Raw genomic sequence first — 14,190 nt, forward strand, 5'->3', positions numbered from 1 at the left:
CTCAAATAGTAAAAAAATTCGAAGGAGTTGATCAGCAACTTCATTAGCTGTCTTATTCTTATGAGCTCTAAGAACTTTGTTAAGTGGTCCTGATATACCAATATAATTTTAAATTTATCATCTGGCTGTGATTGGAAGTCAATTAAATCTACTTCACAGCTTGAATTAAAATGAGAAAACACCAAGCCTTTCTTTTCATTCGCCCTTTTTTTAAGGCACACTCCACAATTATTTAAAAATGTTTGAATTTCTTGTGCTGTTATATTTTTAAAGCGAAGGTTTTCATTCTGTCTCGTCCACCATGTCCAATTCATAAATGAGTTTCATATGAAACTTCAAACATTTCTTCAACAGTAACATAATACAGCACTTTTTCATTTGCTACTGATGCAATTAGTTTATCCACATTACATACATACACTATATCATAATGTTTTAGTAACCAGCAGTGACGATTTTCTTTTTTCTGAGTAGATTTAGCGGATTTAACATCATTTATTAGTTTTGTATATCTTTCCGCAATCATACGAAAGCCTTTAGCTTTTTGTGGAGTATTGTTAATATATTCGTAGAATTTAACTTTCATCGCTTCTTTATCCATTTTATATTTATGACTAAAAACATAATTAATAATTGCTAATTACTCTGGACACATACAATTTAAACAATTCACTTACCAAGAATCTCAAACGGAAAAACAGCAAACGGTGCAGCACGAATAAAGAGGTTAGGTTTTAGGTTTCCCGGTAAATTTAATCTACTTCCCACTTTTTCTAGAAGCAGTCCGTGAATGCATACATCCACTAGCAAATGTGTTCATTTCGGTTAAAATGAATCCTTTAACTACGGAGTTTAGCAAATGTATGCATTGGCTGGTAAATGTATACATTTACTAAATGAATGCTTTGACTGCAACATATACATATAAATGCGGATTTTTATCGAGTATCTATCAATAGACACAATACCAAGTTTATAAGTGGTTACTACAGACTAATGTAAACTTATATGATATGATAATAGCTAACACAAAAGAGAAATCCAAGGTGTGTCCAGCTATATAAATTTAAATGATACTCGGCAAGATATCATCAACTCTTTTGCACTGTGTTTTAGACGGTCATTTTATAACGGGGGTTCTTTTAACAATTTTAATGGTATTAGCAATATTAGCAATTTATAGCACTCTAAAAATATCTACATAAATAATTTCTCCGAATGTGAGGTGGAAAAACTGCTTGTAATACTTTCTAATCTATGTCTGATATGGAACATATCTAAAATTGTTCCCGACTATATATCTCAAATGACAAGCAAAGGAAAGGAGGAATATTTCATGTTGTTATGAACATAGATTATTTTAAAGGAAGATGCACTATTACCAATTCTGAGGCCATCAATGAAGGTTCTCAAGTGGACCCGATATATCTTGATTTTTCAGAAGTGTCTGATTGGATCTTTCGTACGTTTGGGTTTTCTTAATAGCTTGTTAATTTGCATTCAGTACTTCTTTCTTCATGGTAAAATGAATACGTTGCTTCCTCAAGGCTCAATACTGGGGCCATTATTGTTCAACATTGCCATTAATGATAGATATAGATATATAGACATAGATATAGTAACATATTATTTCTGTCCACGCCAAAAACAAATATTTTGAAATTTTCAGCTATGTTGGTAATGTGCTCCAAATAAAATGCTCGATCCGATGTGAATTTTTTTCCCAATCTATTAGTAAGGTAAAGACGTTATTATTATTTTTTAACTAGAGTTAATGATTATGTTAGGTTAGATTTTAGGTTAAGTTTCTTGATTCGTGTTATAACTATTATACTAATTTGTACTGCAACCTGCTTGTTAATCATATGTCTATATATAGAAAGTTTCTTGAGTTACCAAGTATAACATCCAAGAATATGGTGTGAATACGACGTATCGAACCGGCATCCAAAATCTCTTTCGAGTTAGGTCATAAAAAAAATCTACCACGCGACTTTTCTAAGCGAACGACTGACAAAATGGTGGGAGCGTTTGGTTATCTCCTAATTCGATGCCAACAAATCCGTTTCGATTTTCCGCCGCCGCTCGGTTTTAATTTCCTCTACGATAAAAATGTTTTCCCCCTATCGAAGATTAAACGCGAAGATTAATACTTAATAATTCTCTCCCGAGGACAAGTGACATTTTTATTCGGGATTACTTTTCGAACAAGCCACCCCCCAACCCCCTGCCGGGGTACGCCGCAACAATTTTTTAACCCTCCCGCCCCGATCTCTGGTCTCATTTTAGCTTTTAGCTTTGAAAAATATGCGCCGTTCTTTTGTTTTTTATCTAGCTCGTCTATGTTCGCCTCGAACACGTGGGACAGATTAACTTGACGAATGACTGCTCGGGCGTATATTATTATGCAACCCCCGCCACGCGGCATTAATTTATTCGTAAAAATTAACGACCCGTTCGGCGGAACGTTCTCCCTCCCGCGCTCCCCCAAGTATCTCGAATCTTTTCGAGAAAACAAAAGAGCCGTAGCGTTTTAATCAACCTCCTCGATGCCCCATCTCGGGGAAATTAATAAAAAAAACCGGCATAATTAATTTCAAATTTTCCATTAATTAAATATCGATTTACGAGGGCGTTTTCGGTATTCGCAAAATTCGTAAAAGTTAAACAAAACTGTAAAACGGCGTTTCGCAAAATATCGTAAATGTAAATTACTTAACCACTAGTTTTCAAATAATAGTAAAGTAAAATTTGAACATTGAAAAGGAAATTGTTTGACAAATTAAAAATTATCTATATATTATTATTATTATTATCCTTCTTATTTTTTTGAGGGAATTGGAGGTGAAATCTTTTACGGGCGCCCTTCTTGGCAAGCGCAGGGGAGTATGGGACTCCCTAGTGAGTTGTGCAATTCAGGTTTACCCGCTAGCATAGGCTGCTAGCGTATTTAGCTGTCAATCTCCATTGCATTCACACTTATATCCTTTGTATATATTGTTAAATATTTTGATCTCTTTTAAATATGTCAATGTGTGCTTAACCCGTTCCTTTTTCAAGTTGTCTTCAAAAATCGGTTTTATTTTATATTGTTGTCTTTGTAAACTATATTGGGCACTCAGGTATTATGTGAACTATGGCGAAATATACGTTACACATATCACACTTAGGAGGAGGTTTACCGTTAAGGAGAGGTTTGTGGGTAAGGGTTGTGTGTTCTGTAGATACTCTAAAAGGTCTCATTGCGTCAAGTGTGGGTAGATCTGCGTGCTCATACTTTGCCGTTACTTCTTGAATTGCTTTTCGAAGCAAGGCGTTACATTCAATCCGGATGCTTTGCCAGTCCTGACGAATTTTTTCGTTAACCAATTGTCTGAATTGATTTCTTCTTGGTAACAAGTTGTTTGCAGTTGTCACCTGATAATTATCATCTCTCAGTTATATTGGTAGGTTAACTTCAATTTTTACAAGATATTCTCTGTATCTCACTGTTAAAGGACGTGTAATACTCCTTTGACTGGAAAGGTATATATTTTTGGATATGCTTTTACATACGTTATATATGTTGTCATTGCTATTTTTCTTCGTAGGTTTAGTGGCATCAATCCAGATCCTCAGTAGAGACTCTGGACTGGTGTTGTTGGAAGAGCACCTAGGCAATATCTAATTCCAAATTTTGAATACGATTTACTAGATATAACAATCTTTTTCTCGCAGACGATACAGCCATGGTCAATTTTTGAGAGAATAATGGCTTTGTAGATTTGAAGTAAACTTTTCGGATCGGTTCCCTATTTTGTGTGTGATAAAAGTTTCAAGATATTTAGCGATTGTTTACACTTTGTGGTGAGTCAAACGGGACATTTTTCAATATGACGCGGTTATTTATTATCCTAAAGTTGTGTAATACATTAAGTTATAACAACTGCTGAATCGATTACTATACTCCAAATTGCTCTAAAAGCAACAGAAAAAAAAAGGTATATGAGTTACCCGGCGTAATTTGACACAAAAACTAATTTCGTTTTAAAACGCATTTTAAAGCGTAGCAGCATCAAAGGTAATGGACGCAGAATTAAAAACCATTCATTTCAAATATTTTGTTTTTTGATTTAGAAAAATAGGTTTTGTTGCTGAAAAATTTTTATTTAAGGCGCTTTTTACTTCTCATTACAAAAATGAAAGGTTTTCATTATCTTACAATTAAAGAAGAATCTCAAGGAAACATCCTAATCTACATTTTACATAGGTATAAAAATGAAACAAAAATAATTTATTCGTCAAAACCAGTAACAGAAACATTGTTTGGTATGTATAGGAACTAAAGGTTAAACATACACAAAACTAAGAAAACATTTCTTAACTTAAAACTAAATAAACTTTTGGCGTAAACAAAAAATAAACTTAAATTTAATTTTTTTAATTTACAATCCCTTTCGATCTCAGTTTTAGCGTTAAAGGTTCTATCCTCATCGCTGATATCGGTATACAGTTTCTGAGTGCTTTTTGAAGTCCGCAATCAATCAATACAGCCTCTGAAACTTTGTTCCAGTGAAAGTAAAACTGGGAAGGGTTCTTTGGTTTAAGTCTTAGAATATCTGCTCTCTTTTCGCCATTTTTCTAATATTTCGCGCTACTTAATCTTAAATGGTACAATTACACCTATATTTAGGGGTTGCAACCAATATGTGGGGTTGGCTGAAAAATTGCACATGTAAATATTATTTTCTATGGCTGCTTTATAACCTGTGGTAAAAAATGGGTAGCGAAATTATACTCAACTACAACTGCTCCTGTTTCTGGTTCCTTGGATTTAAAAAACCATTGGTTCATGTCGAATCAAACGGAAAAAAAAGAAAATATAACACAAAAAAATGATCGTAGTGTCCAAGGTGTCAAGGTATATAGTAACTATAATATTAGCATTGGTAGATGTATATTTCAGTATTTGGTCCATGCAAAAAAGTTCCCTAATTGGTATCCTGGAGTGGTAATCAAAACTATTTACTAAGTATTATTAAATATAAAACACAACAAAATTACTTAAAAATTTGTTTATATAAAACAAAAGGTACAAAACCCTACCTTGTCACAAGATAGATTAACCCAAAAAATGCTAAAAATATATAAATACATTTTTTTAAATAAAATAATACATTTAAAAAGTTAACAAACACGGGCCATTTTAATTAGTAGGTACCCCCCTTACAAATGCAAGCTTAAAACTTAAATATTCCAAGAAATAATAATATTAAATAAATAAAAAATAAATATTACATTTCAATAATATTATATATATTATCAATTACAAGTTCAAAATGTTGTTAATTAATTCTTGTCAAAGCTCGTAAGAATATGAGGGCCGTCTTTATAAGATTATAGGAAGTAGCAGGGAGTAAAATAGGAATCTTGAAACTTGCCTTCCGAGAACTTAAAGCACTCCATCGCACGAAAAGCAAAATCATGCGGTAGCCGGTGGGGTGGTATGTGTTTCGACAGGTTTAATGTACTAGGTTTAATGTAGTAGTGGGTAGTTTTTTTATTATTATTACTATACAGTTTTATTAACAATTAATAAAGACCTGTATTAATATGTATACAAACTATTTTAGAATATTATACCGATTAATTGCATCAAAATTATACTTTTTTGTACATTAACCAGGATAAAACTTAAGGTTTTGTTAATATTAAATTTTTGTGTTGTATAAATTCCATAATTTGCATTGTGTTAATGCAGATATTAAGATAATATACAGCCACTGATGTATTTGCTGGAATATCGAGACGGCATTAAGAGATATACAACGTATCTGACAATTATTAAACAAAAGTCAATAATTGTATTGAGGGATTTTTCTCCGCGTTCAAATATGGCTCTCCCGAGCAACCCTATACCTACTCCGTATTTCGAAAACTAAGCATTTGTTGACCTAGGTTTATATTAAATTATTTTTGATTCTGAATAATTCTACTTCTTTAAGCACGATATCCTCCCAGAACATTGGCGATCAGTTTCATGGTCTCCACTTTGCCCGCAGTGGACCTAAACAATGGTGTGCTGTTTACTCCATACCTTTGACGAAGATTTCTAAGCGTTGTTTCTATATTTTTGCCCTGTTTTGTTTTCTACTTTTTATGGTACTAACTACTCGTGATATCTTCAACATTCTTCGGTAAGCCTACATTTCGAAAACTCGAATTCTCTTGCACATTGTCCCCAGTTGCAGTGAGGGTTCACGCTTCCTTATCGTATACTAATATGCTGAAGACACTGCAACGCAATAAGTGTTTTTTAAGGAAATTCCTAACACATTTTGCATATTCTTAAATGATGTTCCTTCTTGCTATATTCTGCTTTAGATTTCTTCCTATTTATCCAGCACCCCAGATATTCGTATGTTTGTACGTTGATATCTGTTAAGCTTTAGCAATATTTTTGTTTTTTGCCGACGACGTCCATATGGTTTATTATTTAAGGGCAGACCAATTTATTGGCTGTGGTCTGTTACCGCTGGTAACGCTCAATTATGCCGACTGTTTTATCTTCTGCGGTCGAGACTTACTTAACTCTTGCAAAAACAGTATACTCCACTTCGCTTTGAGTGAAATTTAGGCAAACACTGTCATTTATTTATTTATTTATTTACATACACTGCTCAACAGGATCAAACAAAATTATAGAGCAGGAGAACACGAACTACATTTAATCAGAATTACAAAATATAAATAGCAAGACACGAATACACTAATATTGCAAAAAAGATGATCCGCAACAAAATGAACACAAGAAAAATACTAATGAAAGTGAATGAAACTCGACTCCATATAACGAAAACCGTTGATTTCAGGCTTTTTTAGGACGCGCTCCCTCACCTCCGCCACCGCCCGCCACAATTACCCGCCTCAATCGGTCCGAACGACCCCCCGCAGGGGCAAGTTACAATTAATTAACGCCCCGAGGATCGACGATTTCCACTCTTGATGAATAACCCCCGGCAGAGGAACCCCTCGCCAGAGGGCTCGGGCATTTCCACGCTGGTCAGGTGGTGATAAAGGTCGCACAGGTAAATGTCAGCCACATCAGAGGGCGATGTAAATTATTACGGTGGTCGTTCTCAAGGGGTGCCTTCGAACGATGCACTACTACCCGAACACTGGGTACACTCACTGTCGGTCCGGTTCGGATAGCGGCCTCCACCGGAGAGGATCCAGGGGTTCGCACAGGGACGTGGACGTCTTCGACAGCGGCGATTCGACCTTATCGGATCTAGATGGTAAGCGAATGTTTTTTCTTAGATGTGGTTACCTCAGAAGGAATTGGCATACATTATTCTGTACATTTTGACACCATCTACAGGGTTAATTTTAAGAAGATAGAAAAAAAAAAGACAAATGACGATCGAAATCTGTCAAAATAACAATAACATCTTTTTTTTAATGGAATGCCCTATATATTATTAGCTTAAATAGTAGATATTTTTTCCTGATTTGAAAAACATATATATGACATTTCATTTAGCCGTTTTTGAGATATTTCAGTTTAAAAATAATTGTCATTCGATTTTATGATCATGATTTTATGGTCAAGTCTGCCTTGATAGCAACCATATTATCTATGTTTGCAATTGTTTCAACAATGTTCTACTTTTGACCACTTATCAAAACTAAAGATGTGCAGCGTAAGTTAAATAACTTAAGATATTTCAAATGGATTATACTGACAAAGAAAAACACTAAATAATAGAATTATATTATTCAAATAATACAAATATCAATAATTAATGCTAAACATTTTCCACATAACCTCCATTATTTTCTATAGATCGGACAATATTTCCTTTTAATTTCCTATTAATACACGAGGTTTTCTCTGTTATTAATAATTTTTTTAAGTATCCCCACAAAAAATGTCACAGGTCGGAGCTTTTGGCAGGCCATTTGATAGTTCCATGCCTACTTATCCATAGTCTATATTTATTATTTAGATAATGGTAACCGCTTGGACAAAATTTTGGACAAAAATGTGAGTTTCAAAATATTTGTCAAAATGTGGTTTAAAAATAGTTCCAGAACTAACAACACAATAGGAAATTCTTTAAAAAACAATAAAACCAAATGTCCGAAGTCTCAAAAATCAGGTGTCTATAGGTTGAAATGCGGATCTTGTCCTAAAATTTATAATTTATATTGGACAAACAGGTAGATCCTTCCAGAAACGCATTAACGAACATAAAAGAGCGTTTGAAAACAATACTTTAGATTCTAATTATGCTACACACTTGAACACAGAAAAACACATTTTTGACGACAATTTTGATATTTTGCATACAGCCACAAAAAGTAGAAAATTAAATTTATTGGAAGCATGGAGATTAACAAAATGAGACATTGAAATTTATTGTTTAAATATCAATTAGATTTAAATACCTCTCCTTTATTGAACTTAAATTCTCGCAACAACATTAATTAAGGTTTTATGGTCATTTTTCGGTATATACAGTAGGAGGTAGTTTGTAAATATTACATTTGATAAAGACACGGTGTTGTCGAAACAATTGTCATGTAAAAATATTTAATTTTGTGAAAATCTGAACTTTTAATTCTTATTTATTTTGATAAATGGATTTTCATCAAGTAAAAGCCACCTCCGTTATTTCCACATACACGTAATTACATATTCAGTGAATTACCATACTATTTTCTTCTGCCGTTTGGTATTGATCGGTGGATAAGTTTTTCCTCTGGTTTAAACTGTCTATAAATTTCAGTCTATAAATTTGTTTCGCTTCATCTCAATTGCCATTAATAAGAAAACGATACGCCACTGCGATCACGGAGATGATTGATCGTTTCGACGTCTATACGTCTGCGGAAGCGAGGGGGTGTTTTTTCCTCAAACAACGTTAACTCCATAAAATTATAAAAGGGGTATTGAAAACGACAGATTGTAGATGGATTACGCTCTAACAATACGTCTAGATGATGTAGAGGAACGCTTTATAACTTTCTCCGACGGACGAAGGGCTTGCCAGCTAAATTCATAATTTTGCCGTTAGCTCCTCGCAGTTCCGCTAGCAAGGTTCACAGGGTGTCCAGAACGCAAAAATTATTGTTTTTTCTTTTGCAACTCTTAAAGTGCTAATACATATTAATATAAATTTACCGGGCTCGGAAAATTGAAAAAAAGGATAGTTATTGCTATCATTTCACCACGCCACTGGATTTGTTGGGCGAGGGTAGGCAACCTGTTGAAAAAAATGTATTTTTAAGTGTTGCGCAAAAAGTAATGTTCATCATTTTGTTTTATCGTCGAATTTTCTTGCCAACAAACACCACACTTTTTTTGGGTTAAAGTTCAAGCTATCCAGAAATATTTTAAATAAATATTATCACACACATGCTAAATGTAGGCTCCACCCTTAATTTTTGCGTTCCATATTATCACGGACGTCCCTTGTAAGCTTCGCTTTTCTCGTAATATTTGAATTTTTGAACCGTGGACGTATCCGAATTAGGCATCTCTTCACGTTCACCGATGCAAAACGCTCAAGAATATGCGCTAGCGGAACAGGACTTTCGAGTTGCGACAATAGAACGGTAACGACGTGACAGAAATGGGGATTCCTCAAAAATACGCATTTTTACTGCGGGACATCTCGTATAGGCTCGGATAACTCTATTATTTCGACGACACGGTTATGGGCTCCATAAATCGGCCAGTAATTCTTTAAGTGCCCGCTACGCGAAAAATAATCCCACTTCTGACGCTTTGTCGTGCCGCTCGCTATCCCCGCTCGTAGTTCATGTCATGTTCGGTAATAATTTCCATATTTATCAAACACGTTTCATGCGGTATTTTTTATATAAACGAACTTGTAAACGAGCGTTTTTCCGCGCCGTCTCTCTCTCTCTCTCTCTCTCTCTCTCTCTCTCTCTCTCTCTCTCTCTCTCTCTCTCTCATTGTTTTATTTCAAATTGCTCAATTTAGTTTAATAACCCTGATTTACACTAATGCAGAAATTTCAGATATCCGTTTTACGTATCATTTAAAAAAATATAAAAAAATATGCAGAAGGTGTAATAATAATTAATAATTGTCATAAATTTTAATTTTTAAATTTTATTTTTTAAAAGAAAAAGAAACACTGTCATTATACTCAACAAAAGTTACTTGAAAAAAAATCATATACGACAAGCTGGAATAAAGTTCATAAAAAATATTAAAAAAAAAACAAAAAAACGAACAAAAATTAATTGAGAATTGAAAAAATTATTTTTTTATTGGTATTAATTAGCCAATTTGCATTTAACATGGCTGAATGGGTGCTTGTCCCAAGTGGGGTTTAAATATATTATTAAAAACAAAAAAAAATTGAAATAGCTATTAATTTTGTTTTTCAATGTAATTATTCTGAAAGCCAATTTTGTTCTCTAATTAATTTTAATTTTATTATTATTATTAATTTAAGTAATTTTATTATTAGTAGGTAGATAGATGTCCCTGATCTTTTCATGTGATTGGTAAGACTATTCCAAATATTTATTGCCACATCCGTAAATCATCTCTAAAATGATGACGTTCTGCAACCAGGAACTGTGTTCTTTGGGAACGTTGAAAAAGATGGATCCTCCATTTTAGATAGATAAAAATAGATAAAAAAAAAAAAAAATTCTATGTAGATCGACATAGTTCCCGGTATGTTTTCTTATACACTGAAGGTCTAAAATAAAGGGCAAATTCAGAAAATATACAGGGTAGGTCAAAAAGTAAATGTCGATACCAACACCTTTTTAAATGGAACACCATTTGCTAATAGCATAGCATTATCATAGCATATCCTATTTCTTACTTGTGAAGTGAATATGACGCAGCTAAATGAAACCCAGAGAATGAAAATTTTAATTTATCTGACTAAAAATTGAGAGAAACTTTATAGAAACAGGATTAAACAATTTATTAGAAGTTAAGGATAATCCCCATCTTGCATAAGGAAAAATTTAGAATTAGATATGAAATAAGGCAAATTCATGAAAATATCCTGAGCAATGGTTTGGCAGGGATTTTTAATCCGATTAGCATATTGTCAAGAAGTTAATGTCAGGCATTTTTAACACCAAATAAAACAATTTCTTTGACAAGGCTTGTTTCTATAAATTTTCTTCTTCCTTTTCTTCTTCTTGAGTTCTCGTTTAGTTCCACAATCTATTAAAATTAAAAAATCTATTCTTTATTCTAACAGAAATGTGACTAAAAGAATTTAAGAACTTTACGGGTACGAGCTACTCGCCTTCATTTCAAAATTAAATTTCGGTTTTTTATTCTTTTGGCCGTAGTCCACATGAATTATGCGTGAAAATTATGATGGATGCGTGAGAGAATTTTTCTTGACCTTAAAAGGATTTTATTCAGTGTTTTATGCGTTCGCTGCGTTCAGAGATCTAAACCGCAGTAGTTTGTATTACCAATGACGCCATATCATTCTCTGTATTTTTATCGCAATCGAAAAAAAAAAGAAGTGAAATAAGTAAAAAATGAATGAATAAAAATGAAACTAATTGAAATTAATTTTATAAGAATGCCGTCACGCGGGATTATCCGACCCGTCTATTGGTAAACCCCATGACGTAGTCGTTATCTTTCACTTGCAGAGTCGGAGTAGTTTGTATTACCAATGACGCCATATCATTCTCTGTATTTTTATCGCAATCGAAAAAAAAAATGAAATAAGTAAAAAATAAATGAATAAAAATGAAACTAATTGAAATTAATTTTATAAAAATGCCGTCACGCGGGATTATCCGACCCGTCTATGGGTAAACCCCCATGACGTAGTCGTTATCTTTCACTTGCTGAGTAGTTTGTATTACCAATGACGCCATATCATTCTCTGTATTTTTATTGAAATCGAAAAAAAAAAACGAAATAAGTAAAAAATAAATAAATAAAAATGAAACTAATTAAAATTAATTTTATGAAAATGCCGTCACGTGGGATATCCGCCCCGTCTATTGGTAAACTATTACCAATGACGCCATATCATTCTCTGTATTTTTATTGCAATCGAAAAAAAAATGAAATAAGTAAAAAATAAGTGAATAAAAATGAAACTAATTGAAATTAATTTTATAAAAATGCCGTCACGTGGGATATCTGCCCCGTCTATTAGTAAACCCCCATGACGTAGTCGTTATCTTTCACTTGCTGAGTCGGAGTAGTTTGTATTACCAATGACGCCATATCATTTTCTGTATTTTTATTGAAACCGAAAAAAAAAATGAAATAAAAAAATACATAAATAAAAATGCAATTAATTGAAATTAATTTTATAAAAATGCCGTCACGTGGGATATCCGCTCCGTCTGTTAGTAAACCCCCGTGACGTAGTCGTTATCTTTCACTTGCAGAGTCGGAGTCTGGATCGGGATCGGGCGTCGACGTGGACCCCAACTTGCCCTATCCGGGGATCGCTCCGGTGGCCCTGCGCTACCTCTCGCAGACGACCCGACCGCGGAGCTGGTGCTTGGCCCTTATCTCCAATCCATATCCTTTATTCGATACGTAATTATTTACTCTCCCCTAACGGGCAAACGGGACGTCGTCGTGGCATACGCTATGGGTAAGTTTTAAAATTGATTAGAAGTTTCGACAGGTTCGGGCCGTTATTTCTGTTCGCTTCTCGGAAGTGATTTCCTCTTACCGTTTAAATTGATCAGATAAATGAATCATATGTATACACAGGATAAATTTTAACTTTTTGCGGAATAGATCAAAATATTTCTTTAAAAGATCAAAGTTCTGACGCAGTAAAGTACTGGTTTTGGACTAATCTCAGAACAGAAGAACTAGAAAAATAATATGCTTATATTATTATACAGGGTGTCCCTAAATTAGACGTCAATAATTTAACCACGTATTCTGTGACCTAAAGTAAGGATAAAAGTTCATATAAAGTAGGGTCCAAAACGTCTTAGTTTTTAACATACAGGGCTGTTAAATTTGAAGATGTGATGGCGATTTTATGTAAATATTTTCGAAACACGTAAATATTTTTAAACAAAATTTGGTACAGTTACTAAACTTTTTAGGCTCTGTTTAACGCACTAAAACTTAGTATTGGATTGTCTTCAGGGGTGGGTAACACAGGAGGGGCGTAGGAAAAATTTGTCCCAAATTTTTTGTCTGACGAATTTTTGAAATTTGGACTGCAGAAGTTTTCTACGCAAATAAGCTGCCCCTGTGGCACCTCTCTAGAACACACCGTTTTCGAGAAAAATGCTTTTGGGTATTTAATTACAAACCTTGGAAGTTAATGACGCATTTTATTTGTTTGTGTTGCTGGGTAAATAAAAATTAAATTCCTTAAATTTAATTAAATTAAATTTAATTAAAATTAAATATTACTACATTTTTCACAAACCACTCACTTACTTTGTTTTGTACGAAGATTTTAATACATTTTTGAAAGTGGCGCGCCTTACTGCAAACCTCTTTACTTACGCCCACACCAATTCTATGGAGTTTAATTCTCGGTTAAACGAGTATGGGTGAAAGAGAACTATTGCCATATTTTGTTTTGAAGCGATTTTGTCCGCGGCAAATTTCGTACAAAGAGGTTTATTCAAATTTACAATCTGTAGTAGCTGTGTTTCCTCACATCTTTCTGAAATTGCTTCTTAGGTGAAGTAATGTGTAAAGTATGAATGAGAAGACGTGTGTATTTTTTTTTGGTAATTTCTGGAGCGCCTGGTATTATCCATGACTATAACAGTATTCATATATCAGTGAGCATCATCAGTGAAATTTATGTTATGTTTTAGACAAAGCAGACGAGTTTATACTTGTTTTTGAAGGTCTGAAGATATATGTTGTATGTAAATTAGACTGTGCCAAATTCTTTGAATATTTTTTTCTCGGTCCCATATCAAAAGTTCGTTGATAATCATAAAAAGAAATTATGTCAAAACTACAACCCATTATCTCAATTTTCGAGTTAGCGCTGCCAAAAATAAGAATTTTTGAAAAAATCATTTTTTTTGCTAATTTTTTGTTTATAATTAATCAAACACATTAAATGAAAAATAACCCTGGATATGGTTTTGTAGAGAATTAAATTCTCTATAGAATTATCTTTGGTCGAATTCGAAAGATCAACACCGTTTCTTATACAGTTCAATTTTCTTTAAGAT

At 33.5% G+C, this 14,190-nt stretch overlaps 1 protein-coding gene across 1 annotated transcript in view; it reads left to right on the forward strand.

The window, feature by feature from the left end:
• Window positions 1-12,655, forward strand: part of LOC132700021 (voltage-dependent T-type calcium channel subunit alpha-1H-like) — a 31,677-nt gene extending 19,022 nt beyond the window's left edge. Inside the window, exons 2-4 of the mRNA XM_060667073.1 lie at window positions 6,852-7,067; window positions 7,124-7,277; window positions 12,409-12,655. Coding sequence (XP_060523056.1) covers window positions 7,139-7,277; window positions 12,409-12,566 — 297 coding nt within the window. The 5' untranslated portion in view covers window positions 6,852-7,067; window positions 7,124-7,138 and the 3' untranslated portion in view covers window positions 12,567-12,655. The remainder of the gene's footprint in view (window positions 1-6,851; window positions 7,068-7,123; window positions 7,278-12,408) is intronic.
• The last annotated feature ends 1,535 nt before the right edge of the window (window positions 12,656-14,190 follow it).

Source organism: Cylas formicarius, unplaced genomic scaffold, assembly GCF_029955315.1.
Source record: "Cylas formicarius isolate icCylForm1 unplaced genomic scaffold, icCylForm1.1 PGA_scaffold_3__17_contigs__length_32017465, whole genome shotgun sequence".
In the NCBI taxonomy this organism is placed as follows: domain Eukaryota; kingdom Metazoa; phylum Arthropoda; class Insecta; order Coleoptera; family Brentidae; genus Cylas; species Cylas formicarius.